The sequence below is a fragment of the Phascolarctos cinereus genome, unplaced genomic scaffold (assembly GCF_003287225.1).
Source record: "Phascolarctos cinereus isolate Bilbo 61053 unplaced genomic scaffold, phaCin_HiC Scaffold_2;HRSCAF=192, whole genome shotgun sequence".
Lineage (NCBI taxonomy): Eukaryota > Metazoa > Chordata > Mammalia > Diprotodontia > Phascolarctidae > Phascolarctos > Phascolarctos cinereus.
This window is the reverse complement of record NW_027555625.1, coordinates 377,238,322-377,257,238: the sequence shown is the minus strand read 5'-3', so window position 1 is coordinate 377,257,238 and position 18,917 is coordinate 377,238,322. Positions and strand designations below refer to the sequence as shown.

At 37.7% G+C, this 18,917-nt stretch overlaps 1 protein-coding gene across 3 annotated transcripts; it reads left to right on the top strand.

The window, feature by feature from the left end:
• The first annotated feature begins 4,790 nt into the window (after positions 1–4,790).
• On the top strand, positions 4,791–16,084 carry YIPF5 (Yip1 domain family member 5). 3 transcript variants are annotated; one of them, XM_021005169.2, is made up of 6 exons: positions 4,796–4,938; positions 5,455–5,571; positions 8,786–8,958; positions 9,770–9,915; positions 12,234–12,415; positions 15,064–16,084. In XM_021005169.2, exons 2-6 carry the CDS (start codon positions 5,465–5,467, stop codon positions 15,224–15,226), a joined length of 771 nt encoding a protein of 256 aa, XP_020860828.1. In that variant the 5' UTR covers positions 4,796–4,938; positions 5,455–5,464; the 3' UTR covers positions 15,227–16,084. The 3 variants fall into 3 exon arrangements, with proteins under 3 accessions (XP_078006632.1, XP_020860828.1, XP_078006631.1); XM_078150506.1 differs by lacking the exon at positions 5,455–5,571 and having other exon boundaries at positions 4,791–4,938; XM_078150505.1 differs by lacking the exon at positions 4,796–4,938 and having other exon boundaries at positions 5,477–5,567.
• The last annotated feature ends 2,833 nt before the right edge of the window (positions 16,085–18,917 follow it).

Genomic DNA, 18,917 nt, shown 5'->3' with positions numbered 1-18,917 from the left:
ACTACATTCCCTGCTCCCCAGCAGCCACAAACTCTGCTGTGCTAAGTGTTCCTCCTCACACTGGGACTAAGACCCAAGACTGTAACCCAGATCCAAGTTTAGGCAATGCAACAACAAAGGGAGCCCTGTAAATCTCCTTCTGACACATTGTCCAATCCCATTATTGTCCATGGGCTCAGAGGTCTGGAAATCACCAAGGCTGCTACTGATTCAGTCACCCCAGGACTGCTCTTGGTTTGCTGGGGCCTAGTCTGAGCTTGCATGGCCTACGCTCCTCTCACTCTTTTGCAACAGACCTTTCCTGCCAACCTTTTAAGTTATCTTGGTCTGCAACATTGTTTCACTCTACCTTTTTGTGGGGTTCTGCTGCTGTGGTATTTGTTTAGAGTCCTTATTTAAAGGTATTTGGAGGGTATTTGGAGAGCTCAGGTGAGACCCTGTCTTTACTTTGCATCTTGGCTCTGCCTCCCTACATACAGATTTTTTTTTTAATATAAATTTATTTATTTGTAGTTTTCAACATTCATTTCCACAAGTTTTTGAGTTTCAAATTTTCACCCCGTCTCCCCCTCCCCCCACACCAAGATGGCATGCATTCTGAATATCCCTTCCCCTAGTCCGTCCTCTTTTCTTTCTCTCCCCCCTTCTCTTATCCCCTTCCCTTCTACTTTCCCGTAGGGCAGGATAGACTTCTGTACCCCATTTCCTGTATTTCTTATTTCCCGATAGCATGTGAAAACTTTTTTTTTAAACATATGTTTTTAAAAGTTTAGGTTTCAAATTTTCTCTCTTCCTCCCTCCCCACCCACCCTCATTGAAAAGGCAAGCAACTCAATATAGGTTGTACATGTGCAGTTATGCAAAACACTTCCATAGTAGACATGTTGTGAAAAACTAACTCTATTTCCCTTAATCCTATTCTGCCCTCCCATTTATTCTGTTCTTTCTTTTGACCATGTTCCTCCTCAGAAGTATTTACTTCTGATAACCCCCTTTCCCAATATGCCCTCCTCTCTATCATCCCCCTGCTTTCTTGTCCCCTTCTTCCCCTATTTTCTTGTAGAGTAAGACAAACTTCCATACCCAATTGAATGTGTATGTTATTCCCTCCTTAAACCAAATCCTATGAGAACAAGATTTACTCATTCCCTCTCACCTTCCCCTGCTTCCCCTCCACTGTAAGAGACTTTCCTGTTTTTTTTTTTGTGAGATAATTTACCCCATTCTACCTCTCCCTTTCTTCTTCTCTGAGTATAATCCTCCCTCATTCCTTAATTTTATTCTCCAGATATGACCCCTTCATCTTCAACTTACCCTGTGCCCTCTATCTATCTATCTATCTATCTATCTATCTATCTATCTATCTATCTATCTATCTACACATATATAATTTTTTCCTCCAACTACCCTAATACTGACAAAGGTCTCATGAGTTATAAATATCATCTTTCCATGTAGGAATGTAAACAGTTCAATCTTAATAAGTCTCTTATGATTTCTCTTTCCTGTTTACCTCTTCATGTTCCACTTGAGTCCTGTATTTGAAAGTCAAATTTTCTATTCAGCTCTGGTCTTTTCATCAAGAATGCTTGAAAGTCCTCTATTTCACTGAATGACCATTTTTTCCCCTGAAGGATTATACTCAGTTTTGCTGGGTAGGTGATTCTTGGTTGTAATCCTATCTCCTTTGCCCTCCGGAATATTATATTCCATGCCCTGGGGTCTTTTAATGTAGAAGCTGCTAAATCTTGTGTTATCCTTATTGTGTTTCCACAGTACTGAATTGTTTCCTTCTGGCAGCTTGTAATATTTTCTCCTTGACATGGGAGCTCTGGAATTTGGCTATTATATTCCTAAGAGTTTTCCTTTGGGGATCTCTTTCAGGAGGAGATCTGTGGTTTCTTTCAATTTCTATTTTGCCCTCTGGTTCTAAAATATCAGGGCAGTTTTCCTTGATACTTTCTTGAAAGATGATGTCTAGGCTCTTTTTTTGATCATGGCTTTCAGATAGTCCAATAATTTTTAAATTCTCTCTCCTGGATCTATTTTCCAGGTCAGTTGTTTTTCCAATGAGATATTTCACATTGTTTTCTAATTTTTTATTCTTTTGGATTTGTTTTACAGTATCTTGATTTCTCATAAAGTCACTAGCTTCCAATTGCTCTATTCTAATTTTTAAGGAAGTATTTTCTTTAGTAGTCTTTTGGACTTCCTTTTCCATTTGGCCAATTTTTCTTTTTAGGGCATTTTTCTCCTCATTGGCTTTTTGGACCTCTTTTGCCATTTGGGTTAGGCTATTTTTTAAGGTGTTAATTTGTTCAGTATTTTTGGGGGTCTCCTTTAGCAAGCTGTTGACTTGTTTTTCATGATTTTCTTGCATCACTTTCATTTCTCTTTCCAGTTTTTCCTCTGCTTCTCTTACTTGCTTCTCAAAATCCCTTCTGAGCTCCTCCAAGGCCTGAGACTGATCCATATTTTTCTTGGAGGCTTTGGATGTAGGAGCTTTGACTTTGTTGTCTTCTTCTGGTTGTATATTTTGATCTTCTTTTTCACCAAAGTAAGATAATATAGTCTGACCCTTTTTGTGCTGCTTGCTCATGATCCTGGCCAATTACTTGAGTTTTAAAATCTTTGTTAAGAGTCTGCTTCCAGTGTGGTGAATGTACTGTCCCAAGCTTCAGGGGTTTGTACAGCTGTTTTCAGAGATACTTGTAGGGACCTGTAAATTTTCAGTTCTTCCAAGGTGGTATGATAAGGGGCCAGGTGTTTACTCCTTTCCTGTCTGTGACCACAAGTATTCCTTTCTGAACTGTAATTGTGAGGATGGGTTCCTCTCCACAGCCACTATAAGCTCCACCATGCCAGCGTTCCTCCTCACCCCAGCACCGCCACCAGTGGCGTGACCCAGATCCAAGCACAGGCAAAGCAAGAGATTCCTGCCTCTGCACTGGCAAAAAGATCCCTGCAATCCCTCTCTGATCAGCTACTGGATTCCCACTCAGTCTGTGGGCAGGAAGCTCAGGAAGCAGCTGCCCCTGCTCCGGACCACGCTCTTGTGGAATGAAGCTGAGACCCCGCCTTCCTTTCTCAGCACCGACAGAAACAGACTTTCCCACTGACCTTGTAAGTTGTCTTTGGCATTACTGGGTTAAGGAGTCTGGAAACCTCCACAGCTGCTCGTGATTCAGTCCTCTGAGGCCTGCTCCAGGTTCCCTGCGGCCTGCACACCCATACTGCACTGCGCTGCACTCCCAGCCCGGCGTGATACACCTTTTGATCCAGTATCCAGGTTGTCTTGGGCTGGAAATTTGTTCACTCTGTCTTTTTTGTGGGTTCTGCTGCTTCAGAATTTGTTTAGAGCCATTTTTATGAGTATTTGGAGGGGTTTGGGGGAGAGCTTAAGCAAGTCACTGCTTTTACTCCGCCATCTTGGCTCCGCCCCCAACATATAGATTTTCAAAGAACTCTAACAAGTATTATATTATTTGCTCCTTCCAACACCCTTGTGAGGTAAGTTCTAGGAGAAGGGAGTAGAATCATAAAATATTAGGGTTATAAGTCACCATAAATTCCTTTTTACTCATTTTGCTGAGACTCTAAGAAGTTAAGCAACTGTCAATGTCAACAGGCTAGTTAGTGACAGTAGCAGGACTGCAACCCAGGTCTCTTGACTTCCAGTTCAGTATTCTTTACAATTGTGGACATGGGCTCTGTAATGACTATACTACATATTAGAACTTCCCTTCTTCACAGGGGAGCAGGACAATGGAGTTATACAACAACCAGCCAATCAGAAAGACTTCGGAGGCTCAGAGCTGCTTGACGTACCAGTGATCCTTTGTGAGTAACCTCTAGCTGAATTTGGAGATGTCTCTGGCTGCCAGAAACCACAGGACCAGCCTTGATCAGCTCAATGCAATCTTAAGCAGAAGCTTCAGATGCAATACCTTGCTCAGGACTTTGTAAACATCCTGCTGCCTGGCTTATTGTGTCTACAGGTGTCCTCTCCCTTAAACTTTGTTCCCTACGGAAAGCCTCTAGAAGCTATAATATCTCACCCTTTTTCTACTCCCCTTTAAGCTGAAGAATTCTTTCTCCTTTGCTCCCTTGTAGGATCTTCTCTCCCCTAGAAACCTTTTCTCAGAAAATTAATTCATTTAGTTGGTGTATTGGACTCTGTTTCATTTTAGATCCCTTTATAGGGTGGGGGTCACTAACTAGTACACCGAAATAAATACAGAAGGGGAGGCAGTACAGTTTCCTGGAAAGAATACTGGATTTATTGTAAGGAGAGAAGAACTGTGTTCAAATCCTGTTTCTGACACTTAGTAGCAAGTGACACTAAGTGTGTCACTTAGCAACACTGTGCCTCTGTTTTTTCATCTGTAAAGTAAAAGAGGTGGACTTGATGGCCTGTGAAGTTCCTCCCTTCTTTAAATCCATGATCCTTACTATCTCTGACCATGGATAAGGAATTTTTGTTCTCTGGCCCTCAGTTTCTTCATCTGTAAAATGATGGGGTTGAACTAAACCCTTTAGAACTCAAATCCTCCTTCCAGCTTTTTTTAAAACCTTATCATTTGTTAACCTTTTCACACCATTGCCCACTCCATCTTTTCCTCTGCGTAAGTCAGGTCTTCTGCGCCTGCGCTCTTTCCTCCTCCCATTTGCGCTAGGGTAAGCAAGAAGCTTTCCCTCCCTCCCCTAAGGCTTCCCGGGCAGGAAGTGCGCATGCTCAGGAGGACCGCCCTCCTCTTTCCAGATATCCGCCCTCTCTTCGAGGCTGGGCTTAGAGTCAGGAGGACCTGCGCCTGCGCCTGTTGGTGTGCCCCGGAAGCAGTTATTTGGCCCTCTGACACGTAGCAACAGGACCGTTTTGAGGAGTGTGCTGCAGATCCTGGGGGGATTTTAAGGCCACCGGAGCTTCGTCCGCTCAGGGTAAGTATCCTTGGGCCGAGACCTAAGCTGGGCATGCCCTTCTCGACCACCCCGAAGCCCGCTGCTGCCTGGTCCGACCGGACATTTGTCGTGTTGGGTGGAGCCGCTCTAGGGACCCGGCTCCTGCTGGCTTGGGCCGCGCCCCCCGTCCCTGGCGGGGCCGCGAGTCTCTGTTTCTCGGGAATCCGACTGAACTTTTCTGCTCGCCGTTTCCCTCCGTGTCTGTGACGTGCCGGGGGAGCGGGGTAGGGTCCTGGGCAGTCCCAGCCGCGCCCGCCCCGGGGCTGCGCCTGAGGCACCACGTCCCTGCCCCCTAGATTCCCCAGCGCTGCCGCTCCCAGGCTCCCCGAGCCCGCCGGCGCTTCCACCCCTGTTTCCCCAGATTCTGTGGTTCTTTTCCCGGAGGCGTTGAAGCACGATGATGACTTGTTCCCTCCCAGCATGCCACGAAGCAGGATTTTTAGCAGATCCGGAGTTCGCCTAAACAGCCCTGGGGTTTCCTCTCCTCTGTTGCAGATTATCCGCAATGTCAGGGTTCGACAACTTTAATACGGATTTCTACCAGACCAGTTACAGCATCGATGACCAGACACAGCAGTCTTATGATTATTCTGGAGGGGGACCATACAGCAAGTAACCTTATGATTTTTGCATTTTCTTTGCTCTTGTTTTTGGTGCTGTTGGCATATCTATAATAGAAGGTATGCAGGACTTCTGAGTTTGAGAGCCTAGAGGCTTGTGTTCATATCCTATTTCTTAGAGTTAATTAGCCGTGTGACTTTTGGCCAAGTAAATCACTTAGACCTAGGACTCCTAAGATTCATCACCTGTCAAATGAGGGTAGTAATACTTGGATTACCTACCTCATTGGGTTGTTGGGAGGAAGCGTTTTTCGAACTTTAAAGGGCAAGATAAGTGAGTTTTTACTCTTAGACATTTGTACTTTACATTTTGTCATACCAAAGGGTGCACAGTGTGCATCTCTGTTTATATAGAAGCTTGAATTTTTACAATCTCTTCATAAGAATTGTATTACAATGGATATTTTCACCATGTGAGGTAGTCAGTGAAAGAAAGATTAATTAATCTCCTTGAAGTGTATGCTGCTGTGTTATCATCGTATTTGTAATCTTATTTCTTGCAGAAGTGTCCAGACAAATTGGAATAGGCTTTTCAGTAGACCAAGAAATGCTAGTGGTATAAACTCTTAATACCTAGAAAATGGAGGAGTACTAACCAGTCATTTGGGGTGTAATGTTTTAAAAAGCATCTACTTAGGTTTTATTTGTTATTTTAAAAAAGTTCATTTCCAGACTTTTGTTCAGATTATAATAGGAATTAGAACAGGTAAAAGGTAGGATTGTTTAATGGAATGTGAATTTCTTGTTATTGCAGTACCTTAACACACAGCATTTGGTACTTCTTTTTATTATTCTTCATTCCTCCCCTCCCCCCCAAAAAAGGAGAGAAAGTGTGGGCAGTAAATTTCCATTTTATGAAGTTGGCTAGTTGTCTCAAGACCATTGCCAGCAGAACTAAGAGAAGCCAAAGAACTGAGTCCTGTACTGTTATTAATGCACAAATCCCCAAATTTGGTAGTGAAAAAGTGTAGATGAAGTAAGTCCTCTTACTAAATTATTTTTCTAAACTTTGGTTTCAGCTGAGCCACCATATTGCAAATTATTTCCAGCTGTATTTCCCTGTTTCCTTGCCTACAGTCCTTAATTGTGCTGCTTTGTTTAATGTTATCTTTAAAGTAACTTTCCTATCTACTTAACCTCAATTTCAGTTCCTAATGCTGCAGTTGTTTGAATATCCTGTTCTGATCTGTTTTCACTCAGTTCCAACACAGCAGATGTAATAAAAGATCTTGTTTTAAAGTGTTTTCAAATTTACAAAGTACTTTCCTTAATAAACCAAGATGGATAGTCGAAATAATACCCATATGTTATGGATTGTGAGTTTGAGTACTAGTCACGTAATGGCCTTCTAGATGATGACCTTTCTGGCTTTGAGCAGGGTTTGAGACAGTGCTGGTAAAACGAAAAAATCATATGTTTTAGCTTTGATAGCTTCATGTTTTTAAGTTGTCACACAGTTGGATTTTTGCCGCTGCTCCATGTATCTTAATTAGGTCTGCAACCTAATGACATTTTAACATCCTGCTCTGTCATCTCAGAAGACATACTGACTTTCTTGATTTAGTTTGTTGATTATAGCAAAATTCAGTGGTAAATTTTCAGTCTGTATTGCCAGTGAAAATCTTCAGCTCTGGCTCTTTGCTGGTACAAATGCACATTTCTTTGGGTTCCTTTTATACTTTCTATCTGTAAGAAGTACACTACTTTTACCTTGCAAAATACTTTTTAAATTTTGCCTCATTTCATCTATGTGTGCTTCAGAAGCGTAGTACTTTGGGTTGGGAGATGGGGGGAGTGCAGATTCAAGCCTTTTTGATGATGCCTTACTGGAATTAAAGGTGTCCCACAGAACCAAGTCCCTCCTTAAGTCCTTGAAATAGATGTATAAAATCTAAGAATAAAAAGAGCCTTAGGCCTACTACATAATATTGAACAAACCACTTAATCATTCTGGGCCGAAGTCTCTTCATCTATACTTTAAAGGTATTGTATTAGATGTTCTCTAGAGGTTCTTCCAGGCCCTTATGTTTTGAAATATCTTGCTTTTAAAAAGGTCATATTTTGTTCAAGACTTCTTATTGTATAATGTCCAGGTCAGTGACACATACCTTAAGAAAAGGTACAGTTTATTGTCATGTATTTTCAGATGAGATTTTCTCTATGAAAGTGCTTTTAGAAGTTTAAAAGTACTTTTCAGATTTAAGGTATTTTCAACATATGCAGAGGACTTGCACAAAGACTAATTTAATTTCTGTGTTGTGGTTTTATTTGAAATTAATGGAATTCTTAAAGAAGCTTGGGCATTTGGAAAGCAACAGAATAGAATAAAATGAGATTAGGCTTAGTAAATTTCTAAATAGTTAACACAAAACTCATTCAGTATATATAAGGAATATTGTCTTTTCTGATTTTTTAACAGCTTAGCTTCAGTTTTATTTTATAAGCACCTCTTGAAAAACCAATGACAGGGTATCGAGAAGTTTATATTTGGTTGTCTCTGTTATGTTCCCACATAATGGTCTTGGGAAATGCTTATTTTAGTACATAGTTATATAGCACTTAATTACAAGTACAGATATCTTTTTTATTCCATATAATCAATATCCAGGATGTCTGTAATTTGAAAACTTTCCTCTTATACTTTACCCCTGTCCCAAAGTTCTTTCTTTCTCCCTCTTCCCCCCCCATCCCCATCTCCCACCAGTTTTATCTTGTGCCCTCTACCCCTCTCTCCCTCTGCCTGTCTCTCTTTTTCTTTTTAAACAACTATAGGGATATATTAAACCTCACACAGTTGCTAAATTTGGGTCTTTAAAAACAGCAACAAAAATGGAATTGAAATTTACCTACATTTCAGAGAAAAACACTCAAAACTCTATTGGGCATTCCAGCACAGGACCCCAGGGATCATTTGGATGGGGCCTCTAGTAAAGTATGAAAAGATTTTATTGAGGCTAGAGCAGTTTTTTCCTCTCTCCTTTTGTTTTAATAATCAATCTTGTCATCATGGTGTCAGTAGAGAAAAGGAGCCAAGCAAGATGAGGACTACCAGTAGTTGATAAAGTGGATATGCTGGAAACTATATAACTAAACTAAGACTTTTCAACAGCCAGAATGAAAGTTTAGGAGTGTAAGCTTCGTTGATTGATTAATATTGGAGAAGAAAGAAAACATTTTGGAGTAATGAAATATCCTTTCCTTTACAGACAGTATGGAGGCTATGACTACTCTCAACAAGGCAGATTTGTTCCTCCAGACATGATGCAACCACAGCAGCCTTATACTGGGCAAATTTTCCAGCCAACACAGGCATATACTCCATCTACGCCACAGTCATTCTATGGAAACAACTTTGAGGATGAGCCACCTTTATTAGAAGGTATAGGAGTATTTTCCAAACAAGATGAGATGTTTTAATTCAGTAAATCTGGTAAAATAAAAAATTTTAAGTCATTTGAAAACTAGATCTAATTTAGACGGGTGAACACATTCATTTCCTTTTTAAAAGAAATTCTGTGAGTAACCTATTTTTAACAAACTGCATTGACATTAAAAAAGGCCTGCTTTAAATAGGTCAGCTGATCCCTCATGTTAAAGATAAATTTGAAAGCATAAGAAATAGGTTTTGAGAAAGTCATATTGGTTTGCAGATGACAGTGCTGTACTTAATATAATTGATGAAATTCTAGCTGTGGAAGAAGTAAAGAGGGAAAATGTATATTTGTTATTAATGATTCTATTCTACCTGAAAACACTGTGGCAGACTATTAGTGGTATAACATACTACCTCACAAAGTGATGTTTTTGAAAACTTTAACTCATCAATTATGGAACTCTAAATTCTTTCTAGGTATTCCTTAAAATGTGGTCATGGCAAGCACAGAGAAAATCTGTATTTACTCCATCACATAGTGGCCCTGCTTTGCCACCATACTAGAAGAGTTCTGTGCTATAAACACAGAATATTCTACCAAATATATAAAATAAATATTTAAAAGTTTAGGAAAACCACCACTATTAAATAGCATACCTCTGAGCTCAACAGTCCATTACAAAACAGTTTTGTTAGTCTGGAAAAATTTTATGGGGTTTTGATTAAACTGGAGTTTTTCTCCTAATTTAAAATGATGGTAAAATATAGAGTTAAAAGTAAGATTCCCTAAAATTTCTTATAATTTTGTTTTCATTAGAATTAGGAATAAATTTTGATCACATCTGGCAGAAAACACTAACAGTGTTGCACCCATTAAAAGTAGCAGATGGAAGCATCATGAATGAAACCGATTTGGCAGGACCAATGGTTTTCTGTCTAGCCTTTGGAGCCACATTGTTACTGGTAAGTCTTTATAAAATTTTCTCTAAATTAACACTGATCTCTTCACATGTCATAAGAAGCAAAACAGGTAGTCAGAATGTCCCTGGGAAGTTTTCACCAAAACCTGTTTTCATGTTTTTTAGTATTTCTCATGTCATAAATAGTGTTGAAGTCTTTGGATCTCCAGTTGTACAAATTCATGCTTCCCAAGAACACAAATTTGCGATATTCCTAATGTGCTCACATGATTTTGAAATCTGTTAACATTTCTTCTTCAAAACTAAAAACTGGTTATTAGAAAAAATATTAAAATTCTTGTGAAACTTGTGCAGTTCTTATTCCTTTCTCACAAAATGACACATAGTTAAACATAGTTGTTGTACATTTGCTTTGAAAAGAATGATAGTAGTTATTTTTAATTATTGGTTGTGCTCTTGGTTCTTAAATTTTTGTTTCATTTTAGGTTATTTTTCTCTTCATTTTGTCATTTAGTTAACTAAAACTTGTTTAAAGAAAATGAGGTGGATAGAGCACTGGCCCTGAAGTCAGGAGGACCTGAGTTGAAATCCACCCTCAGACACAAATACTCACTAGCTATACAGCCCTGGGCAAGTCACTTAACCCTGATTACCTTGCCAAAAAAAGAAAAAGAAAACTAGAATTTTGAAAGTTCTGTATATTGTCTTTAGGCAACTAGAATTTTAAGTTTTGTATGTTGTCTTTAGGTTTTTGAGGGACTAACATAAGCATGTTTTAGGATTATTGCTTTCAAAACATTTACAAATCAATTCAGTAAGCCCATTGAAAATATTCTGTAAACTGTTTTCATTGTATTCTCTTTAGGGAAGGCATTTTAAATTTTAAGCTTTTGAAATGTTCCTTATTGAAATAATAACATGTACATAGAAAGAGAAACACAGTTGTATGGGAAGAGCACTAGATTTGGTGTCAAAAGACCTAGGTTCAAATCCATACACACTGTTTTAACTTGGGTAAGTTACTTAATGCTCTGAGCCTCTTTTTTTACTGTAAGATGGAAGTGATGATACTTCTGTCTCAGTCTTGATTTAAGGGTTAAATAAAATAAATTTATAGGGACTTAGAAAAACTAAAGCAGTATACATTTTTCCCCCATCTGGACTTTCCATTAAGGAAGCTCTGTACCAGTGCAGATTTGCAACTGTTCTATAACTTGCGGTCTTTGGTATTGCTTGGGTCACATGTCAGGGGCAAGGCTTGAACACAGCTCTTTCAGATTTGGAAGCTACATACTGTGTCCCTTACTTCAAAATGTGTCTTATGATATAAATTATTATTATTTAGATCAGTTTAATGGGAGATGAATTCTTAATTAGCAGTTTATTTTTTTCAGAGCATACACTATATGAACAAGAATGAAAATAAGCATAAAAAGTAAAATATTATAGATTTCTTTATATAAGCTATTATATTTTTTGACCATCAGACTTTGAATCAGCCAGGAAATTCTAATGTAGAGAACTTTTAGGAAGGTAATAATTTTGTGGATTAGTTTAGGAATCTGGAAATGTTGCTTAATAAAAAAAAATTGGTTTACCCAGAAGTAAGTTGGTTATGGCTTGACTGAACTGTGTCATCACAGATGCTTTCAGTGCCTTTTGCATTTTATATCTTTCTTTTGTGTAGAATTGGCAACCGGTTTTATTATGGAAAGGGTCGGCTAAGTGAAAATATTGTATTGGAACAAGCAAATAATCTGGGAATATTTTCTTCTAGGAAGTACTATTTTTGTAGTGTATAGTGTTATAATAATATTAATAACTACAATTCCATGTGAAAATAAATTGTTAATTCTAGTGTTTTGAGCACTTTCCAAGTATACTAAGAAAGCATTTGTCCAGATATTCTAAATGGTTCCCTTCTTATTTCTGTGGCATGTTGTATGCCCTGAAGCTTATAGGGTTGAGATCAGAAAATCAACATGATCCTTCAGTGATTTTTACCATTGTTTTTGTTGGATTTGTAGGATTTGTTACTAAATCCCAAGGTTGTCTTAAAATATATAACCTGAAAAATTGGAACAGAAGTGGTGTACCGTACACTAGTCAGCCTTTAATATTTAGAATTTTCCATTTTTAATAAAAGATTCTCTGTTATCATAGGGAGATATTTTAGCCCTTACAAGTAAGGTCGTAGCTAGGATGAATCCACCTTCTTATTTCTCCTTTCCTCCCCCTTCACCAAACTGTAAAAAGAATAAAATATCTATGCATGTTTTCATGTAAAGTGTTGTTTAATGAATAAGACACTCCATAAATATCTAATTCTTGTTTTGTAACATTTTTTTTTCTTAATCACAGGCTGGTAAAATTCAGTTTGGATATGTATATGGGATCAGTGCAATTGGATGTCTAGGAATGTTTTGTCTGTTAAACTTAATGAGTATGACAGGTGTCTCATTTGGTTGTGTCGCTAGTGTACTTGGGTATTGCCTTCTTCCAATGATCCTACTTTCCAGCTTTGCAGTTGTATTTTCTTTGCAGTAAGTATTAAATATTTAAATGTTTTTGTTCAACATAATAGTAAAGTAGTACCTATTATCTGAATATAAATAATATACAGTTGACATTGAAAATTGACTTTAAAAATATTTAATATCACTTTCATTTGTACCTATAAAATAAAATTTGTCAGCATTATCCACACTTATAGTCCTGATTAATCTGTGTCTTCTTAGCACCATCAGCATAAAGAAATGCTGTATTGGTGCTGCCATTTTTATTTTGTTAACATGTTAAAATTATGGTAGTTTTGTAGTAGGGTTGAATTACTTTCATCCTGTGAACCTGTGCTAACTTGTATAGATAAAATATCTGTTAAAGTACACTTTAAAAATTGGAAACAAAATATATAATGCTAGTTTTTTATCTAATTATTTATGGGATTTCAGGCTGCCACTAGTATTCTGTGACCTTAGATTTATCACAAAAAACAGTCAAGTGACTAGTAGCAGATAGATAGATAAATAGATAATGGACTCGTTTTCATTATAATTCATGGTTTTAACTACTGTCTTTAAATATATAATCTGTAGTAATATATATTGAACCCAAGGAGAACCTTTTGTTGCTGCATATCAAACTGAAGAGATAGAGGATTGAATAATTTCTCTTTCCACTTCTGAGTTCTTTCTTGACTTTACTAACAATATCCAAGGAACTTACAGAGAAAGGAGAAATTACCCCTTTCCTGTTAGAGGGGTTGGACTAGATAATTTCTGGTGTCTCTTCTAGCTCTGAATACTATGAAGCCTCTGATATACAGAAAATAATGATATGTAGTGGCTAATACCTTACACATCAATTGAAGATCCATAAGAGATCTCAGCATTTAAGTATCTACTCTTTGTTAGACACTGTACACGTAGAAAAGCGAGACCGTGTTTGTCCTAAAGGAGCTCACATTCATAAATGAGTAAATGTAAGGTATATTTTAAAAAAAACAGCATTGATGGGGGAAGGCAAGTACTAATTAACTGAGGAAATTAGGAAAGGCTGCTTAAAGGAGAACGCATCAGAACTGAGCCATAAATAAGTGAGCTAGGGGTTCTCGGGGCAGAAGTAAGAAGATAATTCCAGTCATGGACACAGGAGATAGAATGTCACATACGGGGAACAGCCTGTAGACCAATTTGACAGAAGCATATGTGCGGAGTAGAGAAGAAGTAATGTGTAATTAGCCTGGAAAGATAAGCTCAAGGCAGATTGTAAAGGCCTTGAATTTGTATTCATCCCAAAGGGAATGGGTAGCCACTCGGTCTTCTTAGGTAAGGGAGTAGTAGCATGGTCAGTCGTGTACTTTAGCGTCAATATCAGTTTGGCAGCTGTGTGAAAGATGTTTTGGAGAGGGGGAAAAGCATATGCAGGGAGGCATTAAGAGGCTGCTGTGATAATATTGGCAAGAACTGATGAGGACCTGGACTAGGGTAGCTTTTGTAGAAATAGTGAGGAGGGGAGAAGAGAGGTTATTGAGGTAAGATTGATAACTGGTTGCATCTGGGGAGGGAGGGAGAGTGAAGAGTTGGGGATGAATGATGAGTCCCTAAGTTGCAAACCAAGTGCTTGGAGGAATAGTGGAATGCTAGACAGAAATAGAGAAGTCAGGAGGAGAAGAGAATGAGTTCAGTTGTGTACACATTAAAATTTGAGACGTTGCCTTTAAGAAGCCTTTGGACATCTTAAGTGGAGTTGTCCGGTATGCTCAAGAGATAGATCAGGTGTGGATGCGTAGTTCTGGGGGTCATCTGTACGGGGGTGGTAGTTGACCTCCTGGGAACTAATGAGATTACCGACAGAGAGTAGAGAGAGATAGAGGTGAGAGCAAGGACAGAATCCTGGGCCGTACACGTGTGTATTGGGTAGGACCTGGGATATTAGGATCTTGGTTGTTGAACCTGCAGCAAAGGAGATTCAGAGGAAGAGACTAATGAATGCTAAGCTGAATCTAATAAGATGTAATTTAGTAGGGATAAATGTGAAGTCCTGTATTTGTGCAGGTGCTTTTTTGAGTCCAAATTTATGATGGAGAAAGTATGTGAAAAATGAGTGTTTTTGGAGGAGGTGATATTAATGGACTTCAACCTCAGTATAAAGCAACAACGTAATTGGGAAGTCTTGAGATTTTAGGTGGCATTGAAAACAATCTCTCTTGTCTACACTGAGAGGATGGATAGTTCCAATGTCTTCTGCTCTGATTATATCATGTCTACAGTACTGTGTTTGTCCAGTTTGACTCTTTATGAAGGATATTGATGAATCAGAGAAAATCCAGAAGACTATGACTAGGATGGTGAGGGGACTAGGGACCCACACTTAACAGGTCTCATTTGGAGAAACTGATGGTATTTAGCCTGAATAAGAGAAGACTTAGAAAAATATAATAGCTGTTTTCAAGTACTTGAAAGGCTTAACATGGAGAAAAGGGATTTGATTTGTTTTGCGTTTTGTTAAGAATTGCTAGCAGCCATATTTTTAATAACTTACAGAGGAGATACTGATAACCTACAAATGTTTTAAATCGAAGCATTAATACTTCAAATATTATTTTTAAAAGTAGTTAACACATTTTATACTGTTTTTAGAACTCTTGAAAATAATTTTACCTGAATCTTTTTTTTTTTTTTGGTTACAGAGGAATGGTGGGAGTTATTCTCACTGCTGGGATTATTGGATGGTGTAGTTTCTCTGCTTCCAAAATTTTCATTTCTGCCTTAGCCATGGAAGGACAGCAACTTCTAGTAGCATATCCTTGTGCTTTGTTATACGGAGTGTTTGCCCTTATTTCCATTTTTTGAACTGAATATCTTGGATATTGTACATCGTGGGCCAAATGCTAGACTATAAAGGACATTGAACTCTTAAATCGGACCAGCAGACCTGCGCTACACCATCACTATCATGCAGATTTAACTCTTGACCTTTGGAACAATGGGAATAAATGCGTATCTCTTGTTCATTTTTATAGAACTTTTGAATACGTGGATTTACCTGCGGTGTGTCTAGCTTTAAGTTTAAGTGTTCGTGCTTATACAAATAAGATGTAATGTTTCTTTCCTGTTCCTACAGCTTTTAGAAAAACAACTTTGTTTCTTGCAAATTATTATGATGTTTTTGATAGATTTTTATCGAACAAGGGTGTGAAAGAAACCACACTTAATGGTCTTTCTGGAAACCATGCCATGTAACACATTAGCAAAGATACTCCAGTGCTAGATCTATTGGCAAAAATTGTTTCCCAAGGTATAGAAGAAAATTTTAGTACATTTGAACCAAATGCACTTGAAGCAAACATGTGATTCCTGATGTAATGTGTTGTGAGTTTGCATTTCAAAAGTTATTCCTTTAAATTATCTTATGTAAAAGAACTTTCTAAAATGCAAAGGGGTACAGATGACTCGGTCTACTTCTGATAGACTGGAAATGTGAATAAATGTTTAGATATTAGCATTAGCAGAAATAAAGTGACTAGGACTGGCTAGTCAAAACTAATGCTTATATTAACAATTGATACTAGGTTTACAGTACTTCCCAGAAAAAAAAATCACTAACGTTTTTTGAGAAGGATACTTAAAATATAGCAGTTGTCAGTATTGCAGTTATCAATGTAAAGTACATTTGATGCTTATTGATTAAATTTTCCTGAAGTAATTTTATCTGTTGTTGAGTTGGCTTTTTCTAAATCATTTTCTGTCTCTCACTGTCTCTGTCAGTGCTGGTTTGGAAGTCTGTTTTCTGGTCACATTAGGCTTTAAGGATGGGTTTAACTGAGACAAACTGAAAAGGAAAAGGTTAAATATAAAGTAATTTAGTATAGCTGTTATAATATTACTTCCTCTTGTCATCAAAACTACATTTGTCCCATTCTGAATGATTTTTTTTGTTGCATGGCCACACACAAATAATACATTTATATAGTGATCATTAACTATTTATGATGAAATCATCACTAATTCCAGACAAAGCATAATCATTGGGAAAAATGCTGAGTTTCAAGAGAGGGAGAGAATTTTTTAAGCACATTCATTGAAAAGACTATGTTTTATACCAGTTCTTTAAAAATGCTTAATTTGTTTATATAATCCTGCATTCTTTGAGGTCATGTTTTCAAGGCGAAAAGAAACAAATTCCACACATATTTTAAGAGGAATTTTCAGTTCATTTAATTTTTTAGTCATTTTATTCATCATAAAATTGGTAGGTTTTGGGGAAAAAAAATCAGTATTTGAACAATTTAAAAAATAGCTTGTCAACTTTTGTTGTATTCTTGCATGCTGGCTCAGTATAATTTTTATTACCTTTTCATAATAAACTGTATTTTTTATTATTAAATTTTAAACAGCTTCTGTAATAGAAAACTTTAGTGAGCTCCTGCTAATAATCTTAAACTTTTCACAGAGAACAGGGTGAAGAACTAATTGTTCTTCAGGAATTCCATTCTGCCTCTGCTCTTATTTAGGCTTGAAAAAACTGACCCTTCATCTACATTCCCCAAATATGGTACAATTGTGGTGGTGAGTGGTTGGTTCAAGTTTTTTTCTTACATTATAAACCACAAAGTGAGAGAGAAATAAAAAGGGGTAAAAATTTACATATAAAACACTTAGCATTCAACAAAGTACACAGTAAACTGATTCCTTATATCTCTCTGAAGTTCTTTTACTTTTGGCTTTTGTTTTCTTATATGTATATATACATGTGCATTTGTGTATAGGTATACATATACATATTCATACATATATATACATGTGGTTGTAGTCACCATCATTTTTTACTGATCTTAACCTTCATCACTTCATAAAGCTTTTATCATATTTCCTTATATACTTTATATTTAAATGAGCTTTTTCCCCATACATTTTTACTTTTTCTGATTTTGGTGGGGAAGGGTGAGTGGAAGGTAGGTTTTAGCACCTGTGATTTCATTGGTATGAGAACTTCCAGCTTCCTTCATCTAAGCAGGTCAGTGGCTTATCTGTAACAAAGCTTTGAGAATGTTGCTCAGGGCAATGAGTTGTTGAATAACTTGTACAAGGTCATACAACTAGTATGTGTCAAAGGCAGAACTTGAATCCAAGATTTCTAGACTCAAGGCTACTGCTCATTTCTCAGTGATAAAGGTTTTTCAGAAACAAATAAGGACATAGCCATGCTGTGTTTAACCTATGCATAGCTATATTTAATAAGTTGGCTGTTCCTTGTGCCATCTGACTAGACATGTAGTAATATTTGCCCCCTCTCAAACTTCGCTCAGGTGTACAAAGCTATATAGATAGGCCTAGTATATAGCTTTAAATTATTGTTTCTGTGGATCCTTTGATGCTGGGCACCAAGTTAAAAAGAACCATAAAAGAAAATATTTGGAATACAATTTAAGTGCTACCTATTTGACTTCCTGCAAGTAAGTGCCTTTTAACATGAGTCAAAATGTATTCTATCTGCTTCAAGGACAATTACAAGGTGAACTCATTCCAGCTCCCCTTAGCATTTATAAGGCCACCTACATAACTTCCTCATAACAATTGGAAACTCTAACTTTGGAAGTGAAAGGAAGCAACAAAGATAAATCCACATACGAAAGACTGGTATTTCTGCTGTTTCCAGAATGTGGGAACTTGGCCAAGGCACTCAGTCTCTATGGGCATCACAATTCCCTTATTTATGAACTAGAAGAGTTGGACTAGATTACTCTTCCTGTTCTAAATCCATGAGCCTGAGATCCTATGTAGCCTGCCACTAAGTCAAAGTAGCATAAGAAATGAATACCATCCCATGAAACCTGCTGTCCTGAAGAGCAGATCTAATGAAATGACTGATTCAACTTTCATACTTTTTGCTGGTAGAAATATTTTTTTTGGTCTTTGTTTCAAAAGTGAAGCAATGGGGGCAGCTAGGTGGCACAGTGGATAGAGCACCAGCCCTGGATTCAGGAGGACCTGAGTTCAAATCCGGCCTCAGACACATAACACTTACTAGCTGTGTGACCTTGGACAAGTCACTAAACCCCATTGCCTAGCCAAAAAAACCCCCAAAAAACAAAAACAAAAGTGAAGCAACCCCTGTGGTGTGTGAAGCATGAGAATGAAGGAGCAGCATGGAGCCTCTGTCAAAAACAGCATCTGGAGCAAACTTGACACTTTAAAGCCTTTCTGCTCGAAGAGTTGCCTCAGTTAAATTTGGCCTTGTAAAGTAGCACTGACTCAGGTTCTAACAGAAGTGGGCAGTTTTCATGATTTCTTGAAATATGTTGTCTAGACTTTTTTTTTAAATCATGATTTTTTTAGGGAGTCCAATTATACTTAAATCATCTCTCCTTGACCAGTTTTCCAGGTCTGTTGTTTTTGATAGCAGATACTTACATTTTATTCTATTTCTTCATCCTTTGATTTTGCTCTGATATTTTTTGTTCTCTCATGGATTCATTGATTTATGCTTGGTCTTGCGAGAGATGGCCTAAAGTGCAGTTTCCTCAGGCCTAAGCCCTGAGCT